Genomic DNA, 20,417 nt, shown 5'->3' on the forward strand with positions numbered 1-20,417 from the left:
GTTCCGTAACTCTGAATCCACCTAAATGGGCCAACCTGTAGGGCTTAGGCTACTATTTTCCGAGGACACCTTTGTGTGATAATGAAACAAAGACTACATCATGACATTCGGGAAGTACTTACAGGATAGCAAAGGTATTATAACTATCAAATATGTGTTGTTTTTAGCTTCAAGGAGGTATAGGGTATATAAGTCAGTGTGATTTACGCTGCCTTAAGTATACTTGTACAGTACAGCCAGGGTAAGGTGTTATCTCCAGTCAAGATTGACAGCAGCGTCATGGATCGCGCTTCGAGTCATGCCTTGCAGTCGTATATGGATATGGATACATGCCTGATACGTATCTTGATTGGGGATATCACAAGGAGTATAGAAACACATTTATGTGACTGTACCATCCACAGGTAACCGGAGAGGTCTATTGAACAACCCCCCCCCCCCACCATTTCCCCATTCCGCCTTCATTGCTGTACAAAACATGTGCTAAGGGAGGGGAGAGTATTCAATTGCTACTCCATTTGTTTTTTTGTTTTTTCTCGTCCGGGTTGATATATCAGGAAATTTCTTCGCTGAAAAAATGAAATTTTAGGTGTCTCGTGAGGTACAGTACAGTGCATTGACTACACTACTCCGGTACTTTGCTGTCACTTGGAATCGAGTATGGCGATCATCCAGCTATGATACAATGATATGAGTTATTAATGATGTCACCGTTGGTGAGTTCTGAGGTGACTAAAGAGGCCGATACGGAACCGGTCGTCCATAGATGTGGCACGTGTGGGGGGCTACATCTAGTGCGGGAGGGGCGGCGGCATCGTCTTTCTGGCGTTGGCGCTTGTCTGCCTCGGTATGCAATGGGGCTAATTCAAAAGTATTGACACCTTCTCGTGTGGTGCTCCTCTTAGCGTTACGGTGTGGAGTGATCGTGTCCCAGGTGAGGGGTCGTTTTGGCACTTTTTCAGGTTTGTCTTAATACTATCCTTATACCTTTCCGTTGCCAGCCAGCGTTACGTTTACCATTCGTTAGGTGACTGTAAAGTAGCTGCTTTTGCAGTCTACTGTTGTCCATGAACATGGCCAGTCCCAGCGAACTCGGAGGATGGAACGTAAACTACGTTGGTGAAACATTGACTATACAACTATTTGACTCTCTTAGGTTTTAGTTCTTTACGACTGTAATGTATTTACTAACCTGGAGTACGACGCACTTTAAGACCTTATAGTTGTTGAAGCGCAGTAATACATTTTAACATCAACAACCACTGCTATGGGTCTGCTCACCAACACCCGATATACAAACAGTACAGGAGTCAGTCATCCGCACCGCCGTACACTATCATCCTCAAAATGTTTCGCTCGTGGATGTATATCTTCAAGCCCAGACTGTCACTGGGACGGTGTCGGAGAAAAGAAGTAAACAAAAATGAAGACAAAAGAATGCTAGAGTAGTCAGGAGGACATTAAACATCCACTTGCAGCGTCTGGGTGCGTCTGTGTCTGTGTCTAGATGTGTCTGTGTGGCCGCCTCCTCCAGCTGGTAATATTACGAGACGCTGTGGTGTTAATAACGGTGAGAGGTTTCCCCCCTCACACTCGTGAAACTCGTCCTCCTACACGTGTCATCCCTCTCAATCAAACACTTCTTAGTGTCGACACTGCTGTGGGTTATCGTCAAAATTAACTACTTGTGATACTTCAGAGAAGACAATAGGGATTATTCAAGGAAAAATGGGAATGTTTCTCCTGCAGTCAGGGTAGGTATTAGCTTCTATCATTCCCATTTTGTAATATTTTACGTTTTTATCGATTTATATTTACGTTCACGCTCATGCGTCACATTTCAAAGACTCCCTCGAGGTCCTCAGGTGAGGGACGAGAAAGACAGTATACAGGAAGCATTCCCTCTCTGGGTCGCTATGCTGAGGTGCTGGAACAAATAGCTCGACGCTCTGGGATCTCTGATGATTTAAAACTATATATGTATATGAATTTATACAGGGTAGCTTGTCAAGTAACTGTCAAGGTACATTTTCACCTTCTCAAATAACTATTAACGTACACTCGCTCCTTGTCAAGTAACTGCCAAGATAGACACATTTACACCACCTGTCTGTGAGGCTGACAGGGAAGAGAGACGGTGGGAGAGGGAAGATATATAGAGAGGAGAGAGAGACAGAGATGGAGAGAAAGGGAGAGAAACAGCCTGAGAAAGACGGAGGGACAGAAACATAGGAAAGAGATATAGAGCGAGGTGAGAGCTACAATAAAATAGAATGGGTGGAGAGAGTCACAGAGATAGGGAAAAAGAGCTAGAAAGAGAAAGAGATAGGTAGATACACTGATAGATAAAGAACCCCAGTAAAAGGAGAGAACACTAGTAAGATAAATAGAGGTGAATGTAAAATTTAACATTGATTTTATACTTGCTCTCTCTCTATATATGTACACTCGCAACAAAAAGTATCTGTGCATACCCTAGTGTGAACAATTTGAGACCAGTAACGATAGGTATTGGGAAAGGCGAGTTGTTCCAGCCGTATGTTGGCAGCCCTGATTGTCAGCCATATGGCAACACCTAGTGGAGGTGGATACACTTACCAACCTTCCCGACATATCACAGCGTATACGTATCGTTTCGGAACTCGTCGATCTCACCCTGCACCGATACTTTTTGGTGCGAGTGTACATTATTTGAACCTGCAACGTCTATGTACGTTGTATACCTACACGGTCTATTTACTGTACATGCTGAATCAATTTGAATTTGTATGACGATTTTACTGAGTAGAATATATCTACCTATCTATCTACTTACACATCTTTAACACTGCTCCTGGACCATCCTCAGAAAATGTTTTCATCAAGAGAAACCAATTTTAATGAGGTAACAAAATACAGTATAGTCCAGTCTTAAAAACGGTAAAAAAAACGCGTCGCATCTGATCCAAGTGAACCTCTTCCGCGAACAAGCTCCCTTGATGAAGAAATTTGAATAATCTGTAAAAAAAAAAAAAAATCTACACTAACGTTTACCTTTACTTTACTTCGTCAAGACGGTGCTGACAAAGAAAACGTGGATTCTTTATCGTTATTATATCATACATACTGTAGTGTTATAATCTGGGTTATTACTTTTCGTTACGTCTCTCTCTCCTTGGCAACAGTGATTGCGTGTTACATTTCATCATAATTGTTGTTAATTATTGTAACAATGTGTTAAAGTGCGTTATGTCTGTTTGGTGCTGGTTATCTGTAACAGCGCGTTAGAATATGATGTCTTATATGGTGATAATGCGTTAGATTTCTTTTAAGGTCACACTAACGTTGATCATTTTATACTGAATGACATACAGTGTAAACGTATAGTGTATGTTGTCAGTAACGATAATAAAACCACGTATATCAGTCCGTTGTCGATAACAATGATGAAATGTAATGTATCGGCGTTAGTTACTTTATTTATTATTGTTAATATGATATGGGTTTATGGCAACATCTCAGTGACAATATTGTTGTTTATATTATTCCAGATTTAACATCAAAGTTAACAAAATTTTAGTTAAAATTTACACTTTCATTTTGTTATTTGCTTGTATATTACTATATATCAATTGGGTTCCGCTATGATTATGATTTTTTTTTCCGTCCTCTTTTACTCGAGGTCTTTGATGTGAACTTCAAAGGAAACTTGAGGAATGTTTGAAATTTTCCTTCAACTGATGATTATGAACGAGAAGTTGGTTTTCCGGATTGTGTTAGATATTTATAGTGTAAAATCCGTCTTACTCTTTCTATATTTTGTTTACTTTTTCTTTGTGTGTGTGTGTGTGTGTGTAGGTACGTATTGGTAAACACTGACATGTTTGTCTTGTCTACTCCACAGACCCAACCAAGTCGACTCTCCAGTATCTCCACTAGGTAAGCCCCTTACATTCATAGCAACGCAGTCATCATCCTAACACACCGTAACACATTCGTCACTTCAACACACTCACTACTACAATACACTTACCAATCTTAACACATCACCTCAGCACACTCTCCTCCTCAACACATTTACCACACTACGTTCACTTCAACACTCACCTCAGCACACTACTGCAACGCACTTACCCAATCACGCCCATTACTACAACACGCTCATCACCTCAACACACTCGCTATCTCAACATACTCCCCACCTCCACACACTCACTATCTCAACTCACCTCCAAGACACTCACATCCACTCTCATCCACCAAAACGCACTATGTGTCAACGCGCATGAAATCACTTATGAGTTCGTGAATGATACACTAATCTGTTTTACCTTACCTCATTTACCTAATGGCCACCCACTAAAGGTGGCTATCCCGAGGGAAGGAGGCCAGTGGCCTGTGTAGGATCCCTCCATCATTCTTGATAATTTTGTTAAAGGCTATTTTAAATCCCAGTGCTGCTCTTGATTCCACAGCTTGGGTTGTTTATGGGTCAAAGAATTTATGTTTGAGTGTATGAGACAGAAAACTGATCTCTCTGATTATATGAGACATTGAGCTGATTTGTTTGGGTGTATTTGATCCAGAAAAAAATATATATATATTAATTTTGAATACGTTTGAGACAACGTTCTAATCTTTTTGTGAGTATGTGAGAAAAAACTAATCCATTACAGTGCGTGAGTCGAAGAACTTATCCGTTTCAGTACTGTATACTGTATGTGTGAGTGAAAGAAATAATTTATAGAGTGCATGGGAGACATATATTATACCTCCTCCTCACTTTGGAGGATGAGCGGCAGGTACATGAGACGGATAATGACGCATGAAGGGAAGGCGCTGAGGAGTCTGAAAGGCAAATACAGTTTCCAAGATGGCCGCCAATGTTTACAGCACCTCATTCTCGCTTCCACTGATGTCTTTACTCTTATTTTTTTATTGTTTCAGATGAAGCGACGTCCTGCATGAAGACTACTTGATGTTCCTTAAAGAATTAAATGAAAACCAAAATAACAAATACACATATTAAACAAGACAGGACATATTTAGATTAAAACAAAATGAGGAAGTTGGGGCTAGGAAAGCCACCTGAATTAGTTAATAATCCTTAGGAGTGTGAAAAAAATGACAACAGTAAAATAGAAAATAGGGCAAATTTAGATATGAAACATAGAAAGGTACACAGTTAGATTTGGGCGTAATTATTATCAGAGGTGATATGAAAAAACAAACACCAAATTTTAAAATTGTAATTTTGAAAAACACCTGTTTGAAAAATCGCGAAAATATTCAAATAAAAGTTTATCAGTTTTTAGATAAATGAAGATAATATGTTTTGAAATCTAAGAATTTTTAAGTTTTTAGTCTTTCTTTTGTTTCTCTTCGAAAATACTGTAACTGTTAAAAGACTCTAAAATTTGGCGTTGCACTGAGAATACGTCTGGTGGAAGGAGAATAGCTCTACTTAAAAGCTTTATTCCTTTACAGTTTTTTCGGAGTTTTCTCAATTCCAATTTTCATTTACTTCTTTCTTGTTCCTTTCATTTATTTTCCTTTCTCTTTACTTCCTTCTTGGTTCTTATACCTTTTTTATTTCTTTTTAATTTCTTTGTGTTTCTTCCTTTTCTTTCCTCCTTGGTCTGTCTTGTCCTATCATTATCTTTGTCTTTCATCTCTTGTCCGTTCTTCGATTTTCTGTCTTGACTTTTTCCTTTCTTTTTCATTTTCTTTCTAGTTGATTTTCTTCTTCGTCTTTCTATCACATCTTTTTTTCGTCCCCCAATACTTTGTCCTTCCCTTCGTCTACCTACGCTTGGTCCCTTTTTTAATTCTTCCTTTTATCGTCTTGTCCTATATTCGTCTATTTACCTCATGACCCTTTGTTCTTTGTCTCTCTATGTCTTCCATCTTCCTCTTCCCCTCCAGCTAAAGTAGAGTCGGGAATGAAAATGTTACACTACGCTAACATAGACATAGACAATTTTATTCCTTCCCCCATTTTTTATATCCGCTTCGTGTTTAAGACTTCCATTGTCAACATTATATCTCGCTCCTGACTCCCCCCCCCTCCCCCCTCCACTCTCCCCCTTTCTTAAAAAAAAGGGGGAGAATCGTTATTTTTGTCTTAAAGTGTGAAAATTTCGTGTTATTTTCGTCTTAGCATTGCGGCGTTAAGTCTGTCAGAGCCAGTGACATCAAAGACGCTAGTTGCAAAGATGTCTGTTATTCCGCGAAAGCAAGACTTGATGTGTTATACGTTTGCCGATGTGGGTGTGTTTTTTTATAAGATTAGAATAAATTTATTTTATTCAGAAGTATTTTATGCTAGTGATGGTATAGGAGAGCAGTTTTAGGTATGAGTGCAGGTTAAGGTACAAGGACAGGTTTAGGTATATAAGTGTTGGTTTAAGTACAAGTGCAGGTTATGGAACGAGGGTAGACTTTGGTACGATTACAGGTTTAGGTACAAGTGTTGGTTTAGGTACGAGTGTTGGCTTAGGTACGAGGACAGGTTTAGGTACACATCCAAGGATACATACAATTACAGACACAGATATAGGAGATACAAAACGTAGTTACAAGTTCAGGTGAAAATGCTAATTACAGGTTTCAAATGGCACAAATACAGGTGGTTTAGGTACAAGTACAGGTGCAGAGAGTTCCAGCATTACAATAATAACCCTAAAACTTGTTAAACTTAGTCAATTACACACCGTATAGGCCCTAATTAAACCAATCCCCCTAAACTTCCAAAACCAGTTTAATGACTAGTTATGCTCGTTAGGTCGATATGTAGTCCACGTAATTAGTGAAGTCCAAGTCGAAAAAGGTTAATGTAATGAAACTATAACTTGATTCCAGGCTTTCACTTGTTTTCTTTGCCACGAATAACTTGTTGTTTTCGTGTGCTGGCAGATGACTGTATCCTTTGGTGACTGAAGTTGACTGTATCCTTTGGTGACTGAAGATGACTGTATCCTTTGGTGACTGAAGATGACTGTATCTTTTGGTGACTGAAGTTGACTGTATCCTTTGGTGACTGAAGATGACTGTATCCTTTGGTGACTGAAGTTGACTGTATCCTTTGGCGACTGGAGATGACTGTATCCTTTGGTGACTGAAGTTGACTGTATCCTTTGGTGACTGAAGATGACTGTATCCTTTGGTGACTGAAGATGACTGTATCCTTTGGTGACTGAAGATGACTGTATCCTTTGGTGACTGAAGATGACTATATCCTTTGGTGACTGAAGATGACTGTATCCTTTGGTGACTGATGATGACTGTATCCTTTGGTGACTGAAGATGACTGTATCCTTTGGTGACTGAAGATGACTGTATCCTTTGGTGACTGAAGATGACTGTATCCTTTGGTGACTGAAGATGACTGTATCATTTGGTGACTGAAGTTGACTGTATCCTTTGGTGACTGAAGATGACTGTATCCTTTGGTGACTGAAGATGACTGTATCCTTTGGTGACTGAAGATGACTGTATCCTTTGGTGACTGAAGATGACTGTATCCTTTGGTGACTGAAGATGACTGTATCCTTTGGTGACTGAAGATGACTGTATCCTTTGGTGACTGAAGATGACTATATCCTTTGGTGACTGACTGTATCGGTGACTGAAGATGACTGTATCCTTTGGTGACTGGAGATGACTGTATCCTTTGGTGACTGAAGATGACTGTATCCTTTGGTGACTGACCTTTGGCTGGAGACTGTATCCTTTGATGACTGGAGATGACTGTATCCTTTGATCTGGACTGTATCCTTTGGTGACTGGAGATGACTGTATCCTTTGGTGACTGGAGATGACTGTATCCTTTGGTGACTGAAGATGACTGTATCATTTGGTGACTGAAGATGACTGTATCATTTGGTGACTGAAGATGACTGTATCCTTTGGTGACTGGAGATGTCTGTATCCATTGGTGACTGGAGATGTCTGTATCCTTTGGTGACTGAAGATGACTGTATCATTTGGTGACTGAAGATGACTGTATCCTTTGGTGACTGGAGATGTCTGTATCCATTGGTGACTGAAGATGACTGTATCCTTTGGTGACTGAAGATGACTGTATCATTTGGTGACTGAAGATGACTGTATCCTTTGGTGACTGAAGATGACTGTATCCTTTGGTGACTGAAGATGACTGTATCATTTGGTGACTGAAGATGACTGTATCCTTTGATGACTGGAGATGTCTGTATCCTTTGCTGACTGGAGATGACTGTATCCTTTGGTGACTGGAGATGTCTGTATCCATTGAATGTTGATTACAGGTGACACGTTTTCTTTTAACTGTGGCCACACCTGACATGTTTTACCCCGTTTTCGTTTATTATTATCTGCAGATAAGTTTTCCTTAATTGCCATTAATCTCAAGTGGCCCAATATCCCTGACTATTGATCAGAGATGACTTTCTTTTTTAAATATTATAGGGTCATGTTGTAATCGGGGGATCCTTGACCCCCCTATTGTGCCCCTCTAAGTGCTGTGTTTAATAAGCGCCAGTCCCCATGATTCAACTCTCTCCTTCAGCCTTTAACATTCTACACGACATAAAGTGAGATACTACTTAATGACAAAATCCCTGACGAAGTTTTAAATCCAAACCCTGAAGCTGCTGGAGACAACAATAGATTAGCCACTAAGGCTTTAATACTGTAATATGACCCATGGCCTCCCAGACAGGAACACGGGGTATACAAATCATTATGGAGACTCGTTGAATAGAATTTCAGAAGAAAAAAAAACCTACCTGCCTACCTACCCTCTCGTATACAGGGATGTAAATGCCTAGGTTCTTGTACTATGCTGTAGGGAACTTTATGGACTTTTCTCCCGGCACTAGTTAACAGATTAAGTTAACATTGAAATGTACGCTAATACATCGTGAACCCACAGGACGAATGAAATTAGTGCCCTGTATACTACCTACCCCCCCCCCTTGTCCCTTACCTCCAGCTCCTGAAGTACACCCTCTAACTCTTACCTCTAAAAACTAAGTCCTGTATACCACCCAGTAAACAATTAGACAGCCCCTTCAACTAGATAGCGAATGCCCTGTAAAATAGCCCCAAAACCATCAGCCCTAAGCAGTGAGCGCCCCGTACAGTACTAACCTTACCTCCCCCTGCCCGCTGCTGACACGGACCTGCAGACTTCGCGCTCTTCTAGCTCGCCTGAGACCAAAGGTAATGATTGACCCTCCACCTAGCACTTCCCTTAATCTAGCACAAATATCCTACCGTCTCAGCACCGCCTCAGTCCTGCTACCACCACGCACACAACTCCCAGCTCGCCTTCGCTCTGCGACCTTCTTTCTGGCCTCTGGCGACCTTCCTGAGCAAGTAACCTTGCTGCTGCGCCACTAGCATGCTATTCTCGTACTCTGTAATTATTCCTCTCCCCTTTAGGTGTCTGAATATCTTCAACATGCAATGCGTTCGTTGCCTCATAGATGTGTATTTACGAAGCATGGAATTAATATTTTGCATGATATATATATATATATATATATATATATATATATATATATATATATATATATATATATATATATATATATATATATATATATATATATATATATATATAGATATATATAAATAAACTTCCAGTATACTGTATCAGAAAACGTGCTAACATTGCCACTCAGTGGCGTGTAAGTATGTATCTCACTTCAGAATACATGTAAAGACCTGTTCAGTCTTAATTGTTTCGAAAGAATGTGCATGACATTATTTTTACAACAACACGTAATGTGTAACTGAGAACACACGCACCACCAAGCGGGTAACACTTCATGGGTGATGTCGCGGATACCAACAACTTTTTGGTAATTTTGAAGATTTATTTTTATAATTGTTCTAATTAGAAAAGTCACTGAAATATTATATGCCACTGCATTTATTTTATCAATAAATAATCTGCCTTTGTTACAAGTGGATTTGTTTAACTGCCTCAGCAGAGACGGATGAAAACACATTACTTGAGTAAAACAAATCTGATGGCACAAAACAGTTCATAGTACTTGAAATTCTTACCATTAGGGACAAAACCTTCAGATTTACACTAACTTCTTCTTAGATAAGTGAATAAATTTTGTTGATCAAAGGCGTTAGTAATACTTTACAACAGAACTAAAGTAGCCATTTTTAAATTATGTTTTAACAGTATTTGCTTCTTAAATTTACTCTTTGTTAACTGACCCAGTGTGAAGAATTTGACAAAATTTCTTTGAGTGAACCTTGGAAAAGAAATTGAGGCTGTGGCTTCCGGCGCATAGACAAATCAACAAAAAACTTCTCAAGTGTGTCTGACATCAGCAGGAACGAATCACTGAGTACTGTCCCTGCTAAAAGCAGACATAGATCAGCGACGGATTTTACCAATTCCCCAAGAGCCCCCTTACCATATCCTAAATATTTTTTCAACACTGGGTTAACTACAAGTACAGCACATCCACGGGCTATAAATACAGTTGAGGTTTACACCCAATTTAATGTTAGGATTTCCAAGGGATGTTCATTAATTTTTTTTTTCTGCGCACACAGTAGAACTCAGATCAGGTGGGGGAAACAAAGTAAAAACGATTGCGAATTTATTTTGAAAAATTTGTATGTTTTTCAGGCCACTTCGGTAAATTGACAAACCATCGTGACCCATGGTTAGATTCATTAGCAATAACGAATCACTGAGCGTAATATACCGTACCTTACTGGAGATTACCAATGTTCAGTGGTTCGAGCCTATTAAAATAAATAACGCGAGCAGTACCGTATCCCAAGTACATTAATTTTAAAAGCTGGTTTCTTTGTGCATTTATAAAATATGTAAAAGTCCCGAAGAAAACAAACCATTATGATAGATGTGAGCATAATTTATAATGTGCCTGTATATAGACAGTGCAGGTATACACACAGTGTATATAGGCAGCACAGGCATACACACAGTGTATATAGACAGTGCAGGTATACACACAGTGTATATAGGCAGCACAGGCATACACACAGTGTATATAGACAGTGCAGGTATACACACAGTGTATATAGACAGTGCAGGTATACACACAGTGTATATAGACAGTGCAGGTATACACACTGTATATAGATAGTGCAGGTATTCACATAATGTATACAGACAGTGCAGGTATACACAGTGTATGTCAGTATACAGTACAGGTATACACAGTGTATGTCAGTATACACACCGTGTACTACGTATAGACAGTGCAGGCGGCCTTCTATTTCACACTGTTTCGTCTTTTAGACTTTAGAGTCTTTCGGTAACCTGTACAGTACATGATCTCACTCGCGGTACTTTATGCAGTATTAACCGGTCGAACGGGAACGGGAATATCTTCCTTTATATATGTTTCATCTTACAGCATTCATAAAATGGACTTCCGTATCATACAACTTCCTCAAATTATTTTGTTTGGTTTTTGACTTGTTATTTGATAAATTATTTTCGAAATGATGATCTATAATTGCATACCTTAAAGAATTACCCAGGGCCTGTGTAGGTTCGTAGGTATATTAATAAAATTATTATCACTTGCTTTGCTTATCAACCAACATAATCGCTTATTGCATGTTTGTGGCGGGGCATGAAAAGTTAATAGGCATGGTGCATGTGATTAACTGTTAGTCTGAGCGAATGTAATGGCCTGTTCGCTTTAAGAAAAACACATTATTTTTCAACTAAGTAAGGCTAATTGGTTTCCAAGTTGATGAACAAAAACCTCGAGGAACATTTCACTCCAGTAAGACTTTTAAATTGGCAGAGAAGCAAAATCTACACATTGTCTGTTCCTTGTAAACATATTGGATTGTCACTATTAAAGTAAGTGCTACTCGGTCTTACTGTTTTCATTCTCTGGGATGATTTCCAAATACAGTTGAATTACGATAAATATTAAGGTGTTAAATAAGTACAAAACCTTTAAATCCAACAGAGATATATAACCTTATCACTCCAGGGAACAGCGACTATTCATAGCTTAGGTATTTGTGCTAGCAAGTGGTGCAGAATGGGTGTTGCACAGGGTTTATGAGTAATATAATTTTGCCTGGTCAGCTCTGATGAATCTCTATGCATGAGCGAGGTCCTGCTGCCTGGTGGTGATCCTGAAGACGATCCTCAGCTCCAGCAGGCCAGCGAGGAGGACGTTACTCTCCTCTCTTTCACCCCGCCGGCGGTGACTCTCTCATCAGGGTGGACCCACAGCCCATCGCTTCACTCCCCTACTAACCCACCTTTACGGACAGGGTTAACACCTAGCCCACCTCTACAGACAGTGTCAACACCTAGCCCACCTCTGCTGACAGGGTCATCATCTAGCCCACCTCTGCTGACATGGTCAACACCTAGCCCACCTCTGCTGACAGGGTCATCACCTAGCCCACCTCTGCTGACAGGGTCATCACCTAGCCCACCTCTGCTGACAGGGTCATCACCGAGCCCACTTCTGCTGACAGGGTCATCACCGAGCCCTCCTCTGTTAACAGGATCATCACCTAGCCCACCTCTCCTGACAGGGTCACGATCTAGCACGCCTCTACCGGCAGACTCAGAACTTAGCACACCCCTGACAGTTTCACCGCCTCACTCACCCCTCCTGGTAGGGCTGCCTCCCCGCCAAGCACAGTACTACAACCTCACACCCCAGGTACACAACCTCTGCTTGCACGGCAGCATGGTCTCTCATTCTGTATTTCTCGCCTAAGACTTAGTGACTGTTGTCCATATTAGCTAAGTATGCATATTTCTCACACTTATCTGTATCTTGTTTATCGTCAAAAGTCAGTCTTTCCTGTAGCCGAAGTGACTGTCAAAACTCTATCAGTCTGGTGCGCCTAATTCATTGAAAACTTGACGACACGTTATTGTGATGTAACGAGCGCTTTTTGTTTTTACGGGGAATAGCCCACCTGGGCACAGGTCATCGACCCATAACGGGGCCTGGGAGGCGAAAAAATAAGAGTAAAAAGAAATTAAAAATATTAGAGAAAAAGACTATATTAATCTACACCCCCAGAGTGGTAATGTTCTGTCAACTATTACGACAAGGGTAATTAAGATGTCCAAGAAAAAGAGACTCACTTGAGCTAGTGGTTCAGACGTACTAAGAGTCATCAGATCTTAAGGTATTAACCGCGGATGATTTTATTTTTGGTAATTTACTTATATCTAAAAACAAAATACTAATACCAGAATATCATTGTGTACAGTGCACACGGAAAAATATATATCTTCCTGGATAGGTCCGATAAATTTCGAAATGATCAATACGTCTCCTGTTGTTTCGGTAGGATTGTCAAAATGCTTCGTCTATGAATCTGGTGTCATATTGTTTCACACAAAAAGTGGTAAGATACTTATCGTATGTACTGTACACCATTTAAGGTTGAGGGTGTACAACTGTGGACAACGCCCGAGGCCATAATATCACTGTTATATTCTCTGTTGATAAAATTCCGGATTTACAGGAAAATTCAATCAACCTTGTTGTTCCGAAAATACTGGATTTAACTTTTAATTCCGTCAGAGTTTTAATTTTGGCTGTCTAACAATCAGCTGATGCAGATTTTGTTGTAGTGTTTCACCACTCTAAAGGATATATATATATATATATATATATATATATATATATATATATATATATATATATATATATATATATATATAATGTAGATCCATAATGGAAACGTGGATAAGATCAGATATTGATATTGAAAGTTTATTTAGCCAGAAGAGCACAGATACAGAGTCGATAAAAATAATAATATTAATATGGCTGAGCCAGTTGAGAGCCTGAGCCTATGTGTGTGTGCATTTCAGGTAATATGGAATATGAATTATTATTTTCTTATTACTAACTTCATGGGTTATTTCTATACTGATGTTCTGGTCATGCCGAAATAATTACAAGTCTTTAATGTTTGTTCATCCATGTCAAGCATTTTACAAAATTCCTCCGTTCTCTGTTCTGAAACTAAACTTCAATAGCACAATACCAGTACTGTAGTGTCATATTGATTGGTACGCCCAGCAGCGCAGTTTAAAACCGATGGCCGATTATCCTCTAACACCCGGCATTAAGCCGAAATTGTCGTACAGACTGTTCGTGAAAAAATTCGTTTGCCCATAATTCCACAGTTTGGTTCTTGAAGAGGCACATTTATTCTGTGATACCCTCTTTAAAATGAACATACAAGTAATAAATGTTCTGAAAGAGAAAGATAGTATAGCAAGCGCCCGGCTATAATTTTACATCATTTCGGCTAAAGGAGAGACTTAGGCCACACTAGTTTTGTCTTGTTGTCTCTACCCTCTTGTGATAATATTAACAGCTGATAATAATATGTGAGTTCTTGCCGCCCTTCATCAGGCAGAGGACGAGGTGGAGTTGACGCCACACCTGGAGCAGCAAGACATCAGCGACCCGCCCCCCACTACCACCTCCAGGTATCTCGTACACTACTCAGTTTTTTCTCGTCCACACAACACAGCAGTGAAACCAAAACTAATGCACCTGGTTGAGTCTCATAGGCTTTTTGCTATAACTATTTATATTTTCTGTTTCTACTCAAGGTTATATACTTTCGGTTTATTTCGTGTTATTTCATGTATTAACTCAAAAGCAATACTAGTTTAGGTACAGGTACAGGCGCAGGTACAAGTACAGATGCTAGTAGAGGTAGAGATTCTATTACAAATACAGGTACAGTTGCCTCCATTTATAATGGGTACAGTGGCTGGCGTGTTTTGTGAGATGTGGCATAACTGTTTGTTTTACATTGTAGTAAAACTAGTAGAGTGGGCAGAACTACCCTCGCTATAGCAACCAGACCAAGGATGCTATCTCTATCTGGCAATGCGCGTATTTCCTGCATGGTTATAGTTTTAATGTAGATTACCAAGTTAGGAACCAAATCTATTGTCTGGTGGGCGGTGGTGCCATATTTCACAAAACACTGTAGCTGTTGTACCCATTATAAATGGAAGCAACTGTACGTACTGTACATTCACAAATAAAGATATGAGTAGAAGTAAGGGCTAATTTAATGTTTGATTATGATTCCCTAAGTCGGCATTTAAAATACCAAAGTAAATTTGCCGTAAAGTTTTGAATAGGAAAATTTAACTTACATGGGTCTTATTTGAATTAAATTATAACTTTGACATTTCAAATACATAAAATAAACATACCTAAATATTAGGAATAAATGATGTAAACTTAAATTGACGTTTTAGAAAACAGTGTGACAGCCAAGAATTATTATAATGACAAAACTCATGTAAACACTTACTGTAAGCGGTGTATAATATAACTCCACCTGAACATTTACGTTATCTTAACTGAAATAAGAAGTGTGGTGGCCGCGTGAACACAGCACTCGACTCCTGCCATAAGGTTCGTTGATTCGATCCGTGGCACTCCCAGTCTACCCAGCTGTGACCGGGTACCTGACTTCAGTTGGGAAGTGAAGGTTGTCGAGTGCAGTGCCGGTCACACTACCTCCTTGTGTACTGTACCTACGGGCTGTAGGGCCTATGGGACATTTTACTTTCATATAAAATAAATAATTCATGTATCTATTAGTCTATTTTAATAAATTACTTTGTTAAAAAAAATAGGGACATGCAAAGTACGCACACAATCATTTATTTTTTTAAAGATATAATCTAGCTTTGCTGTTTCGAGCATCGATAGAATATATCTACTGAAGTTGTTGACAAAGTAACAGTTGATCAGTGTTGATGAGAATAACAACTTTTTTATGTTGACAGAGTGACTCCGGTGGGTGGTGGAGAGCAACGGTGGTGGGGTCTGCACGGAGCTGCTGCAGGTTCTCTTCCCTCCCTCACTGAACCAGAGTCTCCCCCAACAACATCTCTTGACCTCGAGTGGGAGCCAGAAGCTGGTGAGTCTGGGAGAGATAGAGAGAAAGGTCAGTTGTGGAAAGAGGAATGTATGCCAAGTAGAAAGGGGGGGGGGGTTGGCACAGGTCACTGACCCACATCAGGGTGTATGTGAGATGGGTGAGATGGGGAGTGTTTGTGCCTGTATATGTGCTTATTCCTGTTTATCTATGGTTAAATTACATCTATCTGCATATAAGACATAATTGTTAGATCTGGTTAGGAGTTCTATGATAAATAAATAGAAGTGGTACCAAACTCCGACATCTGACTTCCATAAATAGACTCAAGTTTCTGGTATAACCACTAACACACAATAATAAATGGCACAACCCCAGATGATAATTTTATCCTATTATGCAAGTTCTCCCTTGATCTTACTCAGTAACTCATCCTTCCTCTGACATTCTGAGAGCTGTCACGTGTCCCCCGACAGGTCTCGCACGAGCCAGCAGGGAGTCCCTCAGAGAAGAGGAAAGGTCCCAGACGGCGGAGTCAAACAGCTGGGTGCCGCGCTCTTCCTGCTCCACGCCCAATAGCCTCGAGTGGGACTTCCGCGCTTCCACACTAAGCCTGAGGGGCGGCATGGAGGACGAGACGTGGCAGCACACTGACCTCGAGACCGAGCAGCTGCTTCAGGAGATAGAACAGCTGGCTGCCCGCGCCCTAGCTGACACTGGACACGGCCTCCAGCCACCGCCCAGATAGGAAAGGCTTCAGTGACTCACCCACTCACGAATCTAAGAGCATATTTCAAAAGTTTGCAAATAGACAAGTCAGACTTATATTAGATATTGTATGTTTAAATTGTGATAGAAGTGTGAGTCGTCCTGCCTTCACCTCGGTGCCCACACAACAGAAGCTTCCCCGTTGCCTTGGGAGTCTGCCCGCCAGGAATATAGATTTTCTGGACAATAAGACAGTGATTAATAAGGTCTTCTGGCGTGATGAACTGAGATATTAGCGTGATGAACTAGAACAAAGGCGTGAGGAACTAAAAAATTGAAATATGTAATTGACAAGTGTTACATCAAAAGATGAACTAAGAGACAGTGGCGTGATTAACTAAGACACGAGTCGACTCCTGGGCAAGTTGCTATGTCACTCTAGAATAGAAGGACTAAACATTGTACTGGGGACCTGAATGCTTCTGTTTACTACTGTGTACCAAATAGCATTTATAACAGTACTGCATAACGTACTCTGATATATTACTAGACAAAGCATGGTATACATACCTTTAGACTATGTACGAAGATCCTTATTGCGGAATTCGACAGAAAGAAGTTTATCCTGTAATATTCTATAACAACAAAGACAGACACCTATCATAATCTTCTTGACCCGTAACATATCCTTTACCACAGATCCTGCTGACACATCAGACATAATTATATACAGTATATTAGTCCTTCACCCTGGTGTTGGTGGATCTGCCTCATATCGAACTTCATCAGGGAAGTTAACCTCCTCTCTCGTATAGTCAGTATCTCCTCTTCTGCTTTAATGAACCTTTGACTAAATCGACGAGTTCACGAACCCTTTTTTCCTGGTTTCAAAAACGCATTTAAACTTCTCTGACCCCCAAGCTTGTGAATACCATTTCAAGAGAATAATGTTATCAAACCAACTTAGGTAATGTATAAAAGTGATACGTCAATTTTAGTGAGGAAGATGTTCCGACCACTGCCCCACAAAGTTTTGAGATGGTCCCATAATTGCTCAATATTTACTTACTAAGGATACACAGTGTTTACTTGCAGTATGCAACGTAAACCCAAAATTAGAATTCACTTATTATCCATTACAGACAGAAAACGATGATACGACGTGTGCCTCACGCTTGTACACAAACTGCGCTTCCTAATGTGGTAAAGTCAGGGACAAACCCACGGGCGGGATGAAAGTTTTTTCTGGCACACAAGGATTGTAAGTGGTTGCTGGAGACGTGAAGGTTTTTATTAATGTGAACAGTTTTCCATTGCTCTAGCGTTGTAAATTGGTTCGAGGTTTTGGAAACGTGAATTATTACACTTGTCATCTCGTTCTTCTCTGGGAGCAAGGGGGTTGAGATCAGTGTTTAACTCAGTCAATATGCACATCAAAGTTTTCTGACAAGAAAAGCATTATTTCGCTCGTCTTCACTTTGTGCACTGCTCTCTACGTGACTCAGAGACATTACCAAGTTATGTAATAAGTGGTGAGGGTCTTCATTGAACCAGCACACTTGTTATTAATAGTAGTTCTGTGAATATACTAGTAGTGTCTGCAGTGTTCACTTGTCAACAGTGTCTATATCCGTGGTGTTATGACAACATAACGTCTGTGATCTTGCTTAATATCTTTGTAAGTAAAGTTACAAAACCTAAAAGTAGTTCTGTGTTTCAGAAATAATACAAAAATTTAAATCGTAACAAAGGTTGTGTTGCGAGTGTTCCATTAAATCCGAGAGAACTCGCAAACCTGTGTGCATATCGTTTTATACAAACCAGCTATTAGTTATGAGCACAGTTTTTAACTGTGTTTAGTCTTTATCCAGCGTCATTTTTATGCTTAGTTTCTAAGCAGTTTAGTCATGGTCGTAGTAAATTCAAATTCAAGAGATAAACTTTAAAAGCTCCACTGAAACATAAATATCTAAGAGACAAAAAATTATTAATGTTATGTACTTTCAACTATTTCTGATCCACTGATTTATCTGGTCTGTAAAAAGCAATTTCAAGGCTGTGAACTATTAAAGAGCGTCAAAAAATTATCTTCTCAAGAATAATAACAAAACAAAAAGAGTGTTTCTCTTACAAGATACGATTACTAATCCTCGAATTGTTTGATCTCAGACAGTCGAGGTGCGGAGTAGAAATCAGGTGATTCACTCAATACATTTTTCAAGCTACATATACAGAACAGTGGCGGGAACGCAGTTCCAGGTCAGGGTTCTCAAAGATTTGTGTGTATTTTTTCTCTCCTGAAATAGGAGTAAGGGAACGCTCTAGTAACGATAGTATCACCTGCAATCATGACGCCATTTTGGCTGTCATCCGGGTGCAGTAGCAAAAGTTCGCCGATTAGACCAGTTAGATGGCGTACAAACTTTTATAAACGATTGCCCTGGTGAGTTACATCCACTTGCCAGGTAGTAAATCAAAAGTAGAACACAATAGTTAATGACTTCACATTATACAGGTACACGAGCCGAAGAATGATACTGCTTTGAAATCTGCTGATCTACGGTACATCTACAGAAAGGCAGGAAGTTGGTTTACATAGAGCTAGTGAGTTGCAGGAAACTGGTCAACGGGTAGTTGATGGCCTGCAAGAAACTAGTCTATGAGAATCAAATGGTCTATGGACTAGGGAACTAGTTGTTTGCAAGATACTAGTCTCTGGATAGTCAATGGTCTACTTAGGCTCTGGTGTCCTCTGATAGGGTAATGAGACCCGGATCTAGTGAACCCACGACACAAAATATATCATACACTCGGCCAATGGAAGTCGCCCTGGCCCAGCATCTGTAAGGGTCGTGAAGCACAAGCAACCTGTAGAATAATTGCTTCTTTGGAGACAGCCTTATACAGTTGGTGCTACCCTTTTCCTCGTTATTTTGGCTAGTGCTTACAAACACTTGTGATTTTATAATCTTGTAGTGTATAACTGTGAGGGAAAAGTTTGTGATCAACTCGTGTACAGTTCGTGTATAAAAATTGTTTTGTATAAACCCATAAGATCCTGATCACATCTTTTCTTCCCATTTATAAAGAGATGTAAATATTTTGAAACTTAATAAAATGAAAAGGCTCGGTGTCAATTCATATCCATACTGTAAAATTATTTTTTTGTTAGTCACAATATATGAATGAGAATTAATCGAGATACAACAAAAATAAATAAACGAGAAATACTGCCTCCTTTGCAAATGTTTTTTATTTTTTTCAGCTGTTATATATAATTACAAAGTTTGTTACCGAAGACTTCAAACTTTCGCTCTTAAATTATCCTACTTAGCCTAGTGAGACATTCATTTAGCCTGGAAAAGCCTCATTGTTTTTGTGTTTTTTTTTTTTTTTTACATTTCTCCGTCCTATTCACATTCACTCTGATTTTCCATCCAGGTTGGGTAGCAAAAAAAAAAGATTATCGTTTCTGTCATACACCTATTTGGAAGTCGTTCAAAACACATCAAAAACCATCGGAAAACTATAATTTCAACCTAACCTAACCTAACCTAACCTAACCTAACCTAACCTAACCTAAACTTAAAATCCTAAAATTCGCTGCATGACCGAAACGACAATAAAAAGAAAAAACTAAATAAAAACTCAATTGATCAGTTTCCAATACTGACTGTTTGGAATTGAAATGGAAACAGTTATTGAGACGAGACAGTTTTTTGAGGGGTTAAAATATCTTGAAAGACGCCAAAGAAAATTTACTGAATAGATTATAAAATTCAGATAGTGTGAAATTTAATCTGGTCCACAGCAGATACATGATATATAGT

General features: G+C 39.6%; 1 protein-coding gene across 5 annotated transcripts in view; it reads left to right on the forward strand.

The window, feature by feature from the left end:
- The window catches only part of LOC121858326 (proline-rich receptor-like protein kinase PERK8), a 40,281-nt gene extending 20,566 nt beyond the window's left edge, over positions 1–19,715 (forward strand). For 2 of the 5 annotated variants that reach the window (XM_042354689.1, XM_042354690.1), the window contains 5 exons: positions 3,884–3,918; positions 9,150–9,183; positions 14,385–14,461; positions 15,788–15,921; positions 16,356–19,715. In XM_042354689.1, the coding sequence (XP_042210623.1) occupies positions 3,884–3,918; positions 9,150–9,183; positions 14,385–14,461; positions 15,788–15,921; positions 16,356–16,627 (552 nt within the window). In that variant the 3' untranslated portion in view covers positions 16,628–19,715. Of the gene's footprint in view, positions 1–3,883; positions 3,919–7,746; positions 9,184–12,070; positions 12,663–14,384; positions 14,462–15,787; positions 15,922–16,355 lie in introns of those variants that run through there. The other 3 variants (XM_042354686.1, XM_042354687.1, XM_042354688.1) reach the window with 2 other exon arrangements.
- The last annotated feature ends 702 nt before the right edge of the window (positions 19,716–20,417 follow it).

Source organism: Homarus americanus, unplaced genomic scaffold (genome assembly GCF_018991925.1).
Source record: "Homarus americanus isolate GMGI-L3 unplaced genomic scaffold, GMGI_Hamer_2.0 scaffold57980, whole genome shotgun sequence".
NCBI lineage: Eukaryota > Metazoa > Arthropoda > Malacostraca > Decapoda > Nephropidae > Homarus > Homarus americanus.